At 33.3% G+C, this 18,458-nt stretch overlaps 1 protein-coding gene across 6 annotated transcripts in view; it reads left to right on the top strand.

Annotated features, from left to right (window-relative positions):
- The window catches only part of Rabgap1l (RAB GTPase activating protein 1 like), a 616,206-nt gene that overhangs the window by 96,417 nt on the left and 501,331 nt on the right, over positions 1-18,458 (top strand). For all 6 annotated transcript variants that reach the window (XM_046430137.2, XM_058574417.1, XM_046430139.2 and 3 more), the window contains 3 exons: positions 8,959-9,025; positions 12,995-13,097; positions 15,950-16,116. In XM_046430137.2, coding sequence (XP_046286093.1) covers positions 8,959-9,025; positions 12,995-13,097; positions 15,950-16,116 — 337 coding nt within the window. The remainder of the gene's footprint in view (positions 1-8,958; positions 9,026-12,994; positions 13,098-15,949; positions 16,117-18,458) is intronic.

The following is an 18,458-nucleotide window of genomic DNA, read 5'->3' as shown; positions in this document are numbered from 1 at the left end:
CTTTGGGCATCTAGAAGGCCATCTTTTCCTGATGCACTTCGAGTAAACCTTATCCACATTTAAACATATTCTGCTTCCTTTCCTCATTGATCCTCTTCCTCACCACTTATCTTCAGTAATGGTAAGAGGATGCCTAGAGCTTCACATTCATCTGGTAAATACTGCTCCTTCCTTAGTTGGCCCAAACTGGAGTAGAGCAGTGTACTTGAGAATTATGCACACTTCTTCCAAGATTCTTCTTCCTACTCCCAATATTCAATTTCCCTGAAGTAATTATTCTGTTTTGTCTTTTTCTTCTGGCTTTGTAAGCATTCCAAGACTCCCAGGTTTTCTGTCAATACTCAGATGCTCATTCCCACATTATTCTGTATGTCCCCCCATTTGACTTTGATCTCCTGCTCCTGTCCAGCTTCTTAAACCATTCCATTCCAAACCCTGGAGCTTGTAGTTCATCATCAGCATAATTCCTTTTATCCTCAACTTTCTGAATGTAGTCTCAAATTCCTGCAACCTGTTTTCTCACCTGAGTCTAATGTTCCCCTTATAATGGTTTCAAATGATGGCTGTTTTCTTTCACTTCTTGTAATTCTGGCCTGGAGATGAAGGTATCCCTGCTTATTCTTACTTCTTTTACACTGTTATTTCTCTTTTCTTCTAAAATCTTAGCTGTGAAGTTCAAGCTTTAAGATTTTACTGTCTGCTAAATTCACTTGTTTCAGCTATCTGTGAATCCTTGGGATTACCATTGTTTTTTTTTTTTTAATTTTTTTTTTTTTTAATATTTATTTTTTAGTTCTCGGCGGACACAACATCTTTCTTTGTATGTGGTGCTGAGGATCGAACCCGGGCCGCACGCATGCCAGGCGAGCGCGCTACCACTTGAGCCACATCCCCAGCCCCACCATTGTTTTTTGAAGATTTTTAGTTTCTGGCTCTGACGTTTATTTGTTTAATTATTTTTATTTAAAACATTTCTCTATTTTTTATCCGTGAATAAGTGGAATTGTCTATTATGTAGATGTTATGTCATATGTAAAACCTTGGAGGAATTAATTTAAAATCTATTAGAATTAGTAAACTAGTTAAGTAACAGAAGATCAATTGATTAAAAACTCAGTTGTACTTTTAAGGATTGGCAGAGAAGTATCTGAATGTAAAATAAAGATGGAATTTTATTCTTTTTATGGCTGACTGGTATGCATTCATTCATTGATGAACACTTAAATTGATTATCTATTGTGACTGTTGTATATGTGAATAGTGCTAAAATAGGATAGTGCAGACATCTCTTCAGAATAATGATTGCATTTCCCTTGGGTATATATCCAGTGTTGGGACTGCTAGGTCATGTGTTAGTTCCATTTTTCAATTTTGTGAGAAATTGCCACACTCTTTACTATACTGGCTTACTATGCTATATACTCACCATCCGTGTACAGGGTGCCCTATTCTCCATGCCCTCATCAGGACTTGGTATCTTTTGTCTTTCTGATTGTTTTAGTTAGCCTTTTAGTTTCTGTTACTAAAAGACCTGATGAGTGATTTTAGAGGAGGAAAGTTCATTTGAAGGCTCATGTTTTCAGAGGTCTCAGTCCATGGACAGCCTATTCCATTCCTCTGGGCGCAAATAAGGCAGAACATTATGGTGGAAGAGTGTGGTGAAGGCAAGCAGCTCACATGATGATCAGAGAGCAGAGACAGAGACTCCACTAGCCAAATACATAATATATACCTCAAAGGCATGCCCCCAGGGACCTACCTCCTCCAGCCACACTCTACCTGCCTTCCCATTAGGGGATTAATTCACTGATTGCGTTAAAGCTCTCATATCCTAATCATTTCTCCTCTAAACCTTCCTGCACTGTTTCACACATGAGCTTATGGGGGACATCTCACATCCAAACTGACATTGATGATTGTCTCTTTTAAGTGGAGTGAGATAATGCCTCATTGTGGTTTTGATTTGGATTTCCTTGATAAGTAATGACAATGAACATTTTTCCATAGGTCTCTTTGTAGGTCCTCTTTTGAGAACTATTTAGATTCTTTATCCATTTGTTAATTGGATTATTTAGGTTTTATTCCCCCCTCAGTTGATTTGAGTCCTTACATATTCTATATATGAACCCTTCATATCCTTCATTTTTCCCACTCTGAAGGTTGTCTTGCTTTGATTTGTTGATTGTTCCCTTACAGGGTCAGAAGCTTTTTAGTTTGATATAATCTCCTTTGTCTATTTTTATGCTTCTTGTTTGTGTTCTTGGGGTCCTATTTAAAACATCCTTAATTCAATGTTCAAATGATGTGTTTTCTCCTAGAAGTTTTATGTCTTACATTTAATTCTTCAATCCATTTAGAGTTGATTTTTGAATATAGTGAGAGATAAGGTTTAATTTCATGACTCTGGATGTAGATATCTGGTTGTCCCAGCACCATTTATTAAAGGGGCATCTTTTCTCAGTGTATTTTCTTATTACCTTCATTGAAAGTCAGTTGGTAGTAGATGTGTGAGTTCTGAATGTTCTGTTCTTTGTCATTTGTTTCTCTGTTTTTATGCCAATACCATGCTGTTTGGGTTACTACAGCTTTGTAGTATTTTTTCAAGTCATGTAATGTAATGCCTTCTGCTTTGTCTGTTTGCTCAAGAGTGAGGAAATTGGGAATTATTTATGGTTCTGTGTGAAGTTTAAGATTTTTTTTTTTCTCTATTTCTGTGATGAATGTTTGGTCCTAGGCTTTTCTTTATTGGAAGGCTTTTGATAGCTGCTTCCATTTCATTACTTGATGTTAATCTATTTAGGTTTTCTATATCCTCATCCAATTTAAGTAGATCATATGTCTCTAGGAATTTGTCAACATCTTCAAGCTTCTTTCTTTGACTATAAATTTTCAAAATAGTTTCTGATAACCATCTGAATTTCAGTGGAGACTGTGGTGATATTTCCTTTTTCAGCTCTCATTTTATTTACTTGAGTCTTTCTGTCTTTATTTTGGTTAATTTGGCTGGGGATTTATCCATCTTGTTTATTTTTTCAGAAAATCAACTCTTTGTTTTATTGATCCTTTATATTGTTTTTTGTTTTCTGTTTTACTGATTTAAGTTGTGATTTTAATTATTTCCGGTTGTCTTCTGCTTTGGTCTTGTTTTGTTCTTCTTTTTCTAGGGTTTTGAGGTGTAATGTTAGGTTGTTTATTTGGTCTCTTTTTGTTCTCATAATATATGAGCTCAAAGCTATGAACTTTTGTCTCTGAACTGCTTTCATACTGTGCCATAGATTTTGTTATGTTGTATTTCTATTTTCATTTCTTTGTAAGATTTAAAAAAAAATTCTCCCCTGATTTGTTTCTGCTATCCATTCATTATTCAGAAGTGTATTATTTAGTCTCTAGGTGTTAGAGTGGTTTCTGTTTTTCATCTTATGATTAGATTAGAGTGATTTCTTATTTTCTCTCTTTTTTTAAATAGCTTTCTATAGAGACTAAGTTCTCTACATGGGTAGCAGATTTAAGGCAATACTAAGCATCTATTTAAAGTTATATTTTTCCTAGTAATTTGTGCTAGAATTCTAGGAAATTTGGGGGGAATATTGTGGTTTGGATAAATGTCTTTCAAAGGCCCATGTTTTAAAGGTTTGGTCACCAGCCTTTGATACAAGTAGGACCTAGTGGGAGGAAATTAGATCACCAGGGGCATGCCCTTGAAAGGGCTCTTGGGACCCTGACTCCTTTCTCCCTTTGCTTTATGGCTACCATGAAATGAACAGACCTCCTCCACTTATGTTCTCTTGCCATGATATATTGTGTTGCCACAAGCCCAAGTTAACAGGGCCAAGTAACCATAAACTGAAACTTCTGAAACTGTGAGCCACAAGAAATCTTTTAATAAGTTGGTTATCTCATATTTTATTAAATCAAACCTTGTTATAGCAAGGCAAAGCTAAGAGGGAAGAAGTAGAATTTCCTATCTGCTGAATGAAGATGAAAGAATTAACTTGTTTGTGTATATCTTTTGCTGATAAATATAAATTCTAATGGAGAGACTTCATCTTTCCATTATTGTTGGCACCAAAGCTAGTAGAGTGAAATTATTAAGATCAACAACTATGGAGTCCCCTCTTATGGGTTTGAATCCTGCCTCTGCAGTGACCTTTTTGAAGTTATTTCACTTCTCTGGACTTCAGTTTCCAATTTCTAAATTGTGAATAATACTTACCTATTAAGATTGTTGGAAGGGTGGAGCCAGGTGTAGTGTGCGGTAGTGTCACATGCCTGTAATTCTAGTGACTCCGGAAGCTCATGCAGGAGGATTACAGTTTTAAGGCTAGCCTCAGAAACTTAGCAAGACCCTAAGCAACTTAGTTGAGACCCTGTTTCAAAATGAAAAAATAAAAAGGACTGGAGATATGGCCCAATGGTAAAGTGCTTCTGAGTTTAATCCCCAGTACCAAAGGTGACGGGGGAAGGAAGACTGTTGATTGTTGTAAGGTTAGAATCAATTAATGACTGTGAAGTATTTGTAATAGGCCCTGATGTGGAATAATGCTTAATAAAATGCTATTATACTGTTAGTAGTACTCTTACCACCACCTTAATCATGATTTTTACCTTGATGATTGGTGCTCTGCATGTAATAATCGAGAATAAGTAGCCTACAGAATCAAAGTAGACTGCTGCTGGGGGAAGGCAGATGTTGGCTAGATTTATTCAGAAACTATGTGGATAATAGGCAGTCCTTGTTTGGCCCAGTTATGATATGTATGAATATCTGTTGTCATGGCTTAGTTAAATAACTGTATCCACTTGTCTGCAAAGTTCAAGTTTGTGTTATTGTAGTGTATTAACTGTGAGTGATTACATGAAATACAAACTTTACTGTTACCTCTTCTTTCCATAAGTCATAATGTAAATACATGATCAGTCACTGTGTCACTTTTTTCAAAGTGATAGGTCTCAGTGTGTACTGTTATTCAGTTAACTTACAGACTGCAAAGCATGTTGCACTGCTTCCTTGTCTCCTAGTGATAACTCCATGTGACATTTCACAAAAAATGGAAAACTGAAAGAGAAAACTTGGCACCCGAGATAAAAATGTAGCAAAGAAGTGAAAAGTAATAGAAGATATGAAAATGGTGATAGTAAATATGAAGACAAGCTGAGACCTAGGTGTCCATGAAGCTGGGATGTGAACCATACTGAAGAGGGCTGCTGAATTCAAAACACATGATAAAGTCACTCCAATGTCTTTTAGTTTAAATTTCTCTTGGAATAGGAAGCTGCTCATGGTTGAATTGGAGTAACTCAACTTCTTTTGGTTGAAGACTAGTAAAAAAATTACAATAAGTTTTGCTAGCATTGAAGCCAAGTAAAGCTAGTTACCACATTGAAAGGGAATGGTATTACTAGGAGACTGGAGTTCAAGCATTTCTTCAGCTAAATTTTGAAAGCAATATGACATAAAGAATACAATTGAAAATATTCAGACATCATGTCAAGAAGCAACAATGAACAGTATGTGTGTAGTGGGGCAACATCTGTAGTACACTGTAGAAATAAATTTTGAGGATTTGAATAGGACACATGCAGAGTTAAAGTAGTGACTGATTCTCTGTGGGAATGTTGACACTGCTGCTATTCAAGGGACTCTAGATAAGCAGCTGAGGAGCTTAGGGAAGATGAACCTATCAACATGAGTACAGACAGTGGTTCTGTTGAAGGTGGGGGGAAAGAATGTCTCAGAAGTGACTTTGGCAAAATCTTCACATTAGAACAACTTTTGGATATTTTACAACATCGAAAATGCAAAGACTAAATGGAAGCTGATCCAAATTCAGAAAGGAATATGACAATTTCATGTGAGGCACTTGGTTCCATCCTTAGCACCACATAAACATACATAAAAAAATAAAAGAACAATACCTTTGTGTCCAACTACAACTAAAAAATAAATATTTAAAATAAGCCGTAAATACAATAATGAAGTAGTGTTTGGCTTAAAGTTAAAACATTTGATAAATAGGAGCTTCTATAGTTAATATATTTATTGATATAATCTCATTTTCAGGAGGTTTGATTTCAATTTTTGAGTCAGGTCAGCTATTTACTGTATAATAAATAATGTCTAGTGTGGGTCCATTCCTCTTTATTAACATTCTGTACTTACAGGCACCACAGAACTTGCTATATCAAATTGTAATTGCCTGTTTACTTATTTTCCTTTCCTACTAGACTGTGAAAGTCTTGAAAAAATAGGTGGGATATGAGTTTGCTTTCTACCTTACCAAGTAAGTTTATAAAAGAAGGTTGAATGCTTTGAATTCCCCAATGAACTGCTTAATCTTCACATTAGGGGTTTATGTTTCTAATAATATCTATCTAATTCCCTACACATTATTCCTAATAGATCTTGCGGGTCTCCATAGGAAGCCTTGTATGCTCTAATGAAGTATAATTTTGGAAATTACTAATACAGTTTGATAGAAAAAAATATGTGATTTTAGTGCTAGAAGAAGTAAATTTTAGTGCCTCTCCCATTTTCTAGAAGAGGAAGCAGAAGCCTAAGGTACTAGGTGCTTTCTTTAAGGTCACACTGCTGGTTGGTGGCAGGAATTTTTAAATTCATAAGCCAGGAAGAGTAGTACATTAAAAGATCATCAGGCTAAGGTTAATAAGTATTGCCATTTAAGGGAAATTCAAACCTCTAAGGCTCTTTTTGTGGTAAAGTTTGATATAGGAATATTATGCTAAGAAAATATAAAATTTTATCCATTTTACTTGGATGTGCTTGAGAAACAAAATAATATAAAATTTTAAATTTTAAAAAGAGCCAGAAGAAAGAAGAGAGGATAATTTTAAACTGTAAGCATTGGTTCCAAAAGGGATTGAGGGACATGGAGAAATTATTATTTTTCAAACGTACAGTGCTTTGGTATTTGTTAACTTATTACGATGAGTGTATAATAGCTTTGTAACTTAAGCAACCTTATAATAGTTTAAAAACAACAAAACACCATAATATACCCATGGGAAATGCAAGCTTGAGCAAAGTTTGCAAGAAAGTAGGAGACAGATCTGTCCTCATTAACCTTAGTTGAGGAGACCAAATTTTACATCTGGAAAAGAATTAACTCTTTTATTAAAGGCAATAATACTGTTTAATACCGTGAATTGTGTGATTAATTTCATTAAATTTATATAGACAGTATTATAGGAGTTTATAGGCAAGAGATTGTAGCAGTATTTAGTAATCGTATTTAAGTTTTGAATACTAGAGTATAATTATTTCTGTTATACTAGATTATATTTTGTTCAATGATACAATGATATCTTTGAAAGTTATCATCAAAACTTATAAATTTTAATTGTGGTATATGTCCAAGATAAAGTTGGATGCCAGAAGACAAGCTTGAATAAAGGATCCTCAAGCACTCACAGGACATACGTATTTACTACTTCCCTTGCATGTATTGGAATAGGACTAGGAACAAAGCTTGTTCAAGGAAACGAAGACCATGCTGCTGGAAAAGTGAACTTCAGGAAAACAACAAGAATTAGATTAAGGGTTGACACAAGCTATCACTATTGTGAAGTTTTAAAAAGTGTTATGTTTAATATAGTTACATTCTTTACTCTTGTGTAACTCCATAGCATATCTTCAGATTTTGGGAAGATATGATGAAAACATTATTAAGTGTGAGTATGCATTGTTGGCAGAGGAACGCTGTACAGATTACATTGCTTCTTGAGTTATGGAACCTGTTTAATAGCAGTATGAATTTGGGTGAATTGTTTAACTTCTCTGAACTTTACTCTGCCAACTTATAGAATGGAGTTAACAATAGTCTTATAAATATAAAAATCTTAGATTTAGGTGAATTTTAGTGCTTATGAAAATGATTTACAAATGAAGTGGTGGTGTTGGTAGGATTCCTGAAGCTTCTCTAGCATCAGGAAGCACAGAGTAAGTAGTTCATATAACTTTTTTTGTTTCTTTTTAAAAATATATTTTTAATATATATATTATTACTATGTGTCATAATTATACATAGTAATTGGGTTCATTTTGACAAAATCGTTGCATATAAGGAATTTGATTTTGAGCTACATTCTCTACCCTTTTTCCTCCCTCTCCTCCCACCTCTACTCTATAAAACTTCCTTTCTTCTACATATACATAAAAGTGAAATTCCCTTTGATATCTTTATAAATGAATTTAATATGATTTTGTTAAATTATCCTATTTGTCTTCCCCTTTCCCTTCCTTCCTCCCTCACTTTTGTTCATATAACTTTTTTTTAAAATGGTATTTTTTTTTTAATATTTATTTTTTAGGTGTAGATGGACACAACACAGTGCCTTTATTTTTATGTGGTGCTGAGGTTTGAACCTGGATCCTGTCCGTACTAGGCGAGCGATCTGCCGCTGAGCCATAATCCCAGCCCTTTGTTCATATAACCTTTATTTAAAAAATCTGAGGATTTTTTGAGGGTTAAGGTTTTACTTTACTTTCTGTTAATCTGATCTGATGCAGAGAGAGCTCAGTGTCTTAGACTTGTTTTCAGAAATTTAATTTTTAATTTTGCTGGGTTAATTGATCTTGACCTATGTTTTTGGAATAACTTTAAGGCAAAGAAAATCTCTTTTGTATTCCTAGAAACTAATTCCAATCTCACTACCATATTTTCTTACAGTCAACAAATTGTGGCCATTTTTATGAGGGTTTCTGAATTTGGTTATCTTTATATGCAAAATAAAGATCTGGAAATTTTGATAACTTATTTTTATGGGATTGTATTATATAGCTTAATGAATTCTTATTTTTGATGTTTTTAAAAAAGCTAAAGTTATTTGGAAGTACAGAGCTCACATTGTATACTTATTATAAAAAGGTTTTTTGCTCACTGGGCTTCTATATATTCTTGATACCTTATTTCTCCTTTTTTCTTTCCCCAATATTTTCAGATGTTTTGGAATGTTATTAAGCCCAGGTCGAAACGTGAAGAACAGTGACATGCATTTACTGGATATGGTAATGATAATCTTAAGCACTTTAACCAAGTATAGATACTAGTTATTTTATATTTTTAGAGCATTTTCTATTTTGTCATGTTTTCAGAATTGTTTATTTTAGCTATGTAGTATTAATAATTAAATTTGGATACTGAAACTTAAATTATGAGGGAGGGATTTAGTATACTTTCCTGTTAAACAAGCATAGGCTAGTTGAAAACAAAACAAGGATAGTGTTATGATAATGTCCATCTGTTCATCTCTTTCACTTAGGAAAATGTCTCTTCTTTGATCTTAAAATATTAAGTATATGATTTTAACAAGCATCTCCAAAGTGTATATGGTGCCTTTATTTTAATGCACTATTAATTAGAGTACTGTGATGTTTTCTTTAAAGCATTTCCCTGTCTGAATTTGTCCTTGATTATGTGTCCTTAGCAAAGTATATTTGCTTAATTTCAGAAGTGCCCTTAAAGATGAACACAGTATTTGGTGTAAAAGTAGCAAGCCATCTTAACTTTTAAACATCTTTTAAATTCTAAGATTGCATTTAATGAAAACTTTTGCTTTGTGACTTAGAAATGTTATATAGGAAATAATTACCTTCATAAAGCATTAATTTTCCTAATTAATAAACTGAGATTTTTATGTTTAGTGGTAAGAGGTATTACATTTTTTTTTCTTTCAGCTGTGCTTTGTGCATGTCACTTAATTATCATTAATTATGTCAAGTTCTTTGAATTATTTCATGATAATGTTAATGCTGATTTTTTAGTAGTTCTGGAATGCTTCATTCAGGCTTTGGGAATTTGTGTGCCAGTCATTGTGCGAAGTGATGGGATTGTAGATGTGAGTGGAATGTAGCTCTCTGTCATCTGGGGTTCATAGTCTTGTGATGGAAACAGACTTTTAAAGTATGTACCTGCAGCAGTGGGTTAAGTGGTCTCTCTCGTGGTCCAGTGGGTCACAGAAATATATTGGTCAGGTAAGGGCAACCAATTACACTGAATGTGGAAACAAATTAGTTATTGATCCTTCTTTCTTCTATCCCTCTCTGCAACATATCAGTAATGAATGTGGTTTTACCCTAGAAAAGCCATAGCATTCTGGAGCTCTGAAAATTCCATGTGGAGGTAATTGGGGAGCACTGAGGCATTAAAAACTTTTAACATCCTAGGTCCTCATTGTGTTTTTTCAGAGCTTAAAATGTCAAGACCAATGATTGGTAGAGATTTGTTCACAAACCTGAATTCAGATGACAGAATTATAGAGCAGGTGTGAACTTTTGTGGCCCCTTTGTCTTATCCAACTTGCAGAGTGGTCTTCACCCCTGAGACCTCAAAATCCATGGCCTCCTCAGTATTCATGCTCCTAAAGAGAAATGGATTTCCTTTGCAATAAATAGTGGGGCAGAAAGGGAGGATTTGTGTTTTCAGTTATCAACAGTTGTGATTCTTTATTACCTGATGCTATGAATCTTTGTGATATCTTAATATGTGGTCATTGACCCTTGGCTGGATTACATCTAATGAAAAGGAACTCATTACCTTATATTGAAGCCTCAAGGACAGTTCTGGATTTTACAGAGTTATTTCTTTATAATCAGCTGAAATCATATTCCTTGTAACTTTGGCTAATTAGTCTCAGTTTTTTCCCTCTAGAGCAAGATGCTAAAATACTTCTGCTCCTTCTATGACACAACCCAAATGTCGTGTGAAACTGAAAAGAAGTCTTCTACCACTTTATTTTTTGGTCAGACTTTGAAAAAGCATGCAATTACATTTAATTTAACTTAATAACTTGTGAGACTCTCCTATTTGTTTTGAACTGTTCTTAAGCAATACTGACTTTTCCTCTCTGAATGTTTTCTAATAAGCAAGGTGAATTGAGAATTTTCTAGTTTAATAAATCTGTAAGTGTAGTTTAAGATCTTCATGAAAGAGAAAGTGTTGGTTATAAATGAAGTGAGTGTTTTTGGTCAAACGGCTAGTTACTTTTATTTTTATATATATGTGTATATATATATATATATATATATACACACACACACACACCACTCATAAATAAAATCAAATATACAAAATTAGTTTGGGTATGGCAGTACAAGTAACAAAGACTCAGTTTTCTTCCAGTAGGGAGGAGAAGAATATTTTTGGTCAAGGAAGCTATAGTGTAGGAAAAAGGAAATAAGAATTTTCGACCCTTAGCTATTAATATCTAGGAAAAGCCTAATAACAAGCTACCAAGAAAAGCAGAAAAGACAGCAGAGCCAGATTTCTTGGAATTGGAACACAATTTAAAAAGTCCTATATGCTTCAGGAATGGATCTTTAAAATTAACCATTTATTGATACGAAACCAGAAGCTGTACCCACAATTAGAAGTACACTCTGACCCAGTATCCTTCTAATGTATGTATAAGAAGCTCAAGTTCCATGAAGCAGCCCTTAATCCTCACAGGTGTGATGGACGCTGCTGCTTTCTCTCCTGCTTGCTCTGTCCCTGGCCCCTTCTGCCCCTTTCTTTTTGACCAGTCCACTCTCTTTGCATCTTCCTCTTCTCATTTTCACTTCTCAGTATCTGCCTTTGTTTTTTACCTCCATGATTTATAATTTTTAAGGGTTATGTATATTTTCTTCATTTCTCTTTTTCCACTTAACAGTTTCCTAATTCTTTGCTATACTTATGTATTTTTCCTGCTTCATAATAACTTCAATATAACTGTTTTATATGTGGTGTTCATAGCCTAACTTCTCACTAAAACCTTTCAGCTTCCATTGCTAACTATCCACTTTCCTTGGTATTTGCTTATTGAAGGAGAGATTTTGATTCGTGGAGCTTGTGTAGCTTATCTTGTTGGACTTAGGCACTGGAAAATTCCGGTCCAGAAATGGATTGGAGTCTTTTGGGTCAGAAACCCATTGCTGCTCTTAATGGGGGCCTATGTGGGGGCATGGATGGGGAGAGGGAGGGAAAAGGAAAGAGAGAGAGAGAGAGAGAGAGAGAGAGAGAGAGAGAGAGAGAGAGAGACTGAAAGAGATAATGATAAGGCTATATATAATTTATATATTTATTTATATATTTATATATAGGTTGGAGGTGCTGAGTGGGTTTTCAAATGATGAACTTTAGTGTACTTTGTGTCTGGAAGGCAAGGTTCTTGCACTCAAACTATATAATCTAATCAGTGAATTTTTACTAATATATAGAAAACTATACATACTGATTACCAAACAGGTTTTATAGGGATTCTGAGAAGCATCTGTGAGGGAGGTAATAATGCAAAAAGGTTTTTCTCTTTGTTTCCATTAACCCTTTTAGCACTCTATTTACAACAAAAGAAAATACAGAGTATTGCAATACTGTAGATACTATTCTTTGCATATGCATATATTTGTATGCTTTTGTGTTGTTCTCTCATGCTGCACCCTTAATAAACTTGAGTGTTAATTACAAGCCAAAATTGGTCTCCTAATATTGATTTACAATTATTAGAAAGTATATGGATGTCTGACATGGATAATAGAGGAGCAATAAATTTAGAGGAGCAATAAATTTGAAGGTATTACTTGCTATAAAGAAATATTTTAGGAATATATTAAAATTGGGACTATAGTTTTAATAGAGACTATGTTTATCGTTATATGGGGAGGTAACTGAGATTTTAACAACCAACATAAGATCAAGTTAAATTTCATAGCAACATTGTGCTTTTGTGATTCAGCATGTTTGGCCATGCCTCCTTTTATCCAAGAAGTGCATGTCTCTACACAGAAACTATGCTCAAATAAAGCTGTAGAAAAATAATATTAAATAATAATATTATTTAAGGAAATATTTTTGTAGGGTGATAAAAACTTACAAAGAAAATAAAACATCTGTTCAATTGTAAATTCAAATTTTAATATGTGAGATAAAGTAAGAAGTAATTTAAAGCAGTGATTTTCTTGATGTGCAAATTATCAGTGAGTACTGTTTGAATTTTACAGGAATCGATGGGAAAGAGCCATGATGGGAGAGCTTATGTTATTACTGGCATGTGGAACCCTAATGCACCAGTGTTTTTGGCACTAAATGAAGAAACCCCAAAAGGTGACTGTTCTTAGTAGATATCTTATTATTTGTTTTAAACTTCAAAATATGAACAATCTTGTATTGTTTTGTTTTAAGAAAAATTCCGTTGCTTATTTAAAATGCAGATATTCTTATTTAGAATTTCAGGTTTCCTTCATACTTTATACTACTATTGGAAAATACATATCATTCAAAAAAATTCTCCCAAATACATGTGAATTAATTTTATTAGATTATGTAGAAGGCATTTGGGCTTTGTGCTTCATTTATGATTATAGAATTGATAAATGCCAACATTCTGGAATTTTGCATATCTTCGATTACTATTATTATTTTGTACCAGGGATTGAACCTAGGGTTGCTTTACCACTGAGCCATATCCTCAGCCTGTTTTTTATTTTTTATTTAGAGACAGGGTCTTGCTGTGTTGGTTAGGGCCTCACTAAGTTGCTGAGGTTGGCTTTGAACTCACAATCCTCCTGTTTCACCTGGCTTCAATTATTATTTAACCTTTTTTATATTACAGATTACTTACTTTTTTTCTCCTCATTTTGTCAATTATTGGTTGTAGTATTTTGATCTTTGGGATCCTAGCAATATGTATATATTAAGGACTTCATTGGTAGTAAACATTTTTTCTCTGGTTACATGTTTTTTTAAAAATTTTATTTAACATGTCTAGTGTTGGATAGAAATTTATAAATAATAAATAGTCATGTTTCTCATTTTTCCCATTTCGTTTTTTATTCCTATTTTGTCCAGCATCTGCTAACTGCCTGTGTGTTTTGACCCTTCATTCCTGTCTGCCTTTAAAGTAAATTTAATGTTTTACTTGATGAGTTATAGTCTTACCCTAAATACTTTCTTGTCATTCAAACAAATATTATATTTAGAATACAGTGGATCAATTTGTTTTGTATTGAATTTTATATCATTTAGTTTTTATCCACAGTAGATTTTTGGTTAAAGAGAAGAAGCATTAATGAATATTAATATGGAAATATATTCTAATGAAGAACATTAAAATAATGATTATTCTCTGTTTTCCTTAAAGAGAGTACTTACCAGTTCTTTTAAATTGCATGTATTTGATAGTATAACAAACTGTCTGAAAGTGAGGGTTAAAAAGAGAGAGCCACTCTGAAAGCTTTTTATATTTTTAGCAATAAATTATTCTTACACTTAGTTTATTTTTTGAGACAGGCTTGTAAATACCAGTATATAATTTCTTATAGTCATTCAGAAAATACAAAAAATGAGAAAAATAAGCCAGATGGATAATTTTGAAGAATAAAATATAGGAATTTCAAATATTAAGTTATAAAAGTAGCTCCTACTTGCTTTTAATGTAACACATAGTTCTGTTTCATTTTGTATTTTAATATACATTTCATCCTCAAAAGATAATTTATTTATAATTTATCTGTTCTATTAAAACAACAGTGCTATATCACAGTAATATTCAGATTCAAAATATAATATATTTTAAATTTAAAATTATTTCATATGCTACACAGACATGTTGCCTTGATTTCTAAAATGTTTTGATTTCTAAATTTCCATATGGTGTCCTTAAAATTATACATTACTCACAGAATCCATGAGTCATGTAAGGTTTCAGTTTTACAAAAGATTGTTATGCCCTAAGAGATGAAATGTCTTGGATCTTTCACTGTGCTCAATCCAGTTGAGTATTATTCTGTATCCTCTGTTACTCTCTACATTACTCCCTTTAAAGCCCTCTAGTTTAGGAAAAATGTCTAGAACATATTAGTTTCTTTTGAATTGGCAAGTGTAATACTGTTTAGTATAATAAAATGTCCAATTTATGATATCAGTGTAAGTGTAGTTAATGAGTGTAATATTTTATAAAATGTCTTAAAAAACAGTATTGAAGATTTCTTTTAATGGTGGGCTTGTTTGTTTTCATTTTTCCTTGAGAACTAAAAAACAGTGGATAAAATTAATTAAAAAATTTTAAAGAGGGGCTGGGGTTGTGGCTCAGTGGTAGAGCACTTGCCTTGCACATGTGAGGCACTGGGTTCGATCCTCAGCACCACATAAAATAAATAAATTAGTAAAACAAAGGTATTGTGTTCATGTTCAACTAAAAAAATTAAAAAAAAATTTAAAGAGCATCAAGGAAATTACAAAGTGGAATGGAATAACCAAGCTATAACTAAAAAAGTAACAATTTCTCTTATTTTGCTTTTTAAGATGAAATAAGAATATAATGATATAAGAAATCTGATAGTTTTCAAGTAAAGCATATCCTGAAAATTTTATTTATTTAATTTTTATGGTGCTAGTGATTGAATCCATAGCCTTGCTCACACTAGTGCTCTACCATGAAGCCATACCCTTGGCCCAGTTTTTATTTATTTTTATATTAAGGTTGAGATTTGAGGAGTGGAAAAAAACAGCTATTAGGAACTTCTGACACTTGATTAAGATAGGATCATAAGTTCTGAGAAACAGACTTGAAATACTTAGTTACCTATTTTATCAAAGTGGTAAGAAAAAAAATAAGAAAAATGGTAAGAAAGCATTCAAAAATAAATATATAGAAAGTAATATTATTGTAAAGAACCTTAATTTTGTGGCTTGGGTCGTGCCTCAATGGTAGAGCGCTTGCCTAGCATGTGTGAGGTACTTTTATTGCTTTTTATTGATTCTCAGCACCACATATAAATAAGTCCATAAATTAAAGGTCTATCAACAACTGAAAATATATTAAAAAAATAAATAAAATAAAGGTAAAAGAATCTAAAATAAAAGAAACCTTAATTTTTTTCATAAGTGTGGGAATTTTGTTGTTTTAATCAAAGAATAATAAAGTCAACATAAACTCCAGAATATTTCTACCACAGATAAGCGTGTGTACATGACGGTGGCAGTGGATATGGTGGTCACAGAGGTGGTGGAGCCTGTCCGTTTCCTCCTGGAGGCAGTGGCACGTGTGTACCCTGCAAACGAACGTTTTTGGTATTTCAGCAGAAAGACTTTCACGGAGACTTTCTTCATGAGGCTGAAACAGGTGGGACTTTTTTGTTCTCTTCATGTAGAAACATTTTTCTTTCTACCTTTTATTTTTAATGCCAAGATTAAATGCCTTAAGTAGCAATAAAAAGTAATATAATTTCTAAAAAAAATGAAATGATATTTGAAGTCAGCCAACAGTACTTTTGAAAAATCTACATATAATCAATATACAAATTTTAAAAACTTGGGTTAGTGTAATCATTATGTACTTTTTTTTTTGTAGCAATCTGAAACATGTAATGTGGTGAAGAATAAACAATAGAAATACTGACTCTATATAAAACAGGCTTTCTGTCTTTTAAATAAAATTACTTGAAACAAAGAAAATAGAATTCAGAAATGCCATATGCTTATAAAGTTACAATGAAAAATTTTCCTAGACATACCAAATTGCTATAGTTATTTCTGGTTATAATTTTTAGATAATCTGCATTATATTAATATGTTATTTGGCTTATCAGTAAGATTATAAAGTTATTTTCATATTAAATGTACAAAATTAGGTTTCCTATGACATCCTTAAATTAGTCACTATTACTGGGTAAAACTTTTTTTTTGTAGTAAATGAATAAGGTAACAGTAAAAAATAATTTGAATTCTAATAAGATTAGTTTGTAAAATCAGAGTAAAATGTTCTGTTTGAATAATGAAAATCCTTAGTATGGTGTTTTTGTTAGTATGCTCACTTTTCTAGGTTTTAAAATACTTGCTGCTTTGTAACTGTAACATGCAAACTGCAGTGTGGCAAAGAAAGCACCAACACAATGAATAAATATAGAAGCCACTTACCCATTTTCATATTAAAACGTAACTTGTCATAGCTCAGTTAGGCTTCATTAAGAAGATACTTTGCAGTTATTGTGCTTTTCATCTTTCATACAATTATGATAGCTGTGTTTTGAGTCAGCTTTTATTACTGTGTGGACTGTTTTTGCAGCATATTGTAATGAATGTTATGTGAACAATATTCAAAACTTCAGTTGCCTGAGCATCTTTTAGAGTTTTGTCATGAGGTTTCTTTCCTTTTCTCTCTCCCATTCATTCTTGAAATTCCAGTTTTGGAAATCAGGATTGGGTGCTAATTCCCCTGGTGTTGAAGATTAAATGCCCAAGAAATTCAAGGCAAACACAGAGACCAACAGAGATAGGGAAGAAGAGCTGATGCCAATGGGGGATGTGTCTTTATCTTTTTATAGACCCCCCACCCTCTCTTTTTTATTGTATAGGTGCCCAAAGGCAGGAAAGAGTAGCCCCAGGAGGGTAATGCCTTGTGTCAGGAAGTGTGATTCTTGCCCCTCACTGGAGATGTTATCAGCCAGTTGAGCAGGGAAGTGTTATCCAGAGGTGTTAGTATCCCAATTCCTTTTCCTTGAAAATCAGTCCCTGTCTTTCCTACCTATGCTTTGCCCTGTCTCACTTTTATCCTATTCATCCTATCCTGCCTTCTTTTCTTCCTACCTTTTTTTTTTTTTTTGATAGTTTAGCTGTTGTCACTATCAAAGATTTCATTTTGGGGCTGGGGTTGTCGCTAAGTGGTAGAGTGCTTGCCTAGCATGTGGGTTCAATTCTCAGCACTACATATAAATAAAATAAAGGTCCATTGACAACACACACACGCACACACACACGTGTGTGTGTATATACATATACATACATATATATATATATATATATATATATATGATTTCATCCTATATATTATATATATAGATTTCATCAGTTTGAGCCCAAAGGATTATTCAAAATTGCTTAACAGTTATTAAAGGACAGTAGTGACAGTAAATTATGAATTCTACCTCTTGGAGGCCTGGGAAGGAGTTAGGTTTTTATTGGCTAACTCATGCTCTACTCTGTGCTCATGTGTGCACTTTCTTCCCTGACATCGTGCGCGCGCGTGTGTGTGTGTGTGCATGTATAAAGTGGATTATTATTAAACATTATTTTTATATTTTTAAAACTGCTAATGTTGAATGACACTGATAAATACCATGAGACTTTTCTTAATGATAAAACATTAAAAATGCTACATGGGCCAGGCATGATGGTGCACTTAGTAATACCAGCAGCTCTGTAAACTGAGGCAGGAGGATAGTGAATTCAAAGCCAGCTTCAGTATTTTAATGAGGCCCTAAGCAACTTAGTGAGACCCTGTCTCAAAATAAAAAGTAAAGAACAGACTGAGGATGTGAGAATGTGGCTCCCTGGTTAAGTGCCCTTGGGTTCCATTCCATCCTGGTACAAAAAAAAAGAATGAGATTCATTCATAACACAGTTGTTCTAAATATGAAACTGACTTGAAGTGCATCTTGAATATGAGGAATATGGTTTGCAACTTTA

Source organism: Marmota monax, unplaced genomic scaffold (genome assembly GCF_021218885.2).
Source record: "Marmota monax isolate L192 unplaced genomic scaffold, Marmota_monax_Labrador192_F-V1.1 WCK01_AAM20220418_F8-fsc00055, whole genome shotgun sequence".
NCBI classification, from domain to species: domain Eukaryota; kingdom Metazoa; phylum Chordata; class Mammalia; order Rodentia; family Sciuridae; genus Marmota; species Marmota monax.
This window is presented reverse-complemented; position numbering and strand designations above follow the sequence as displayed.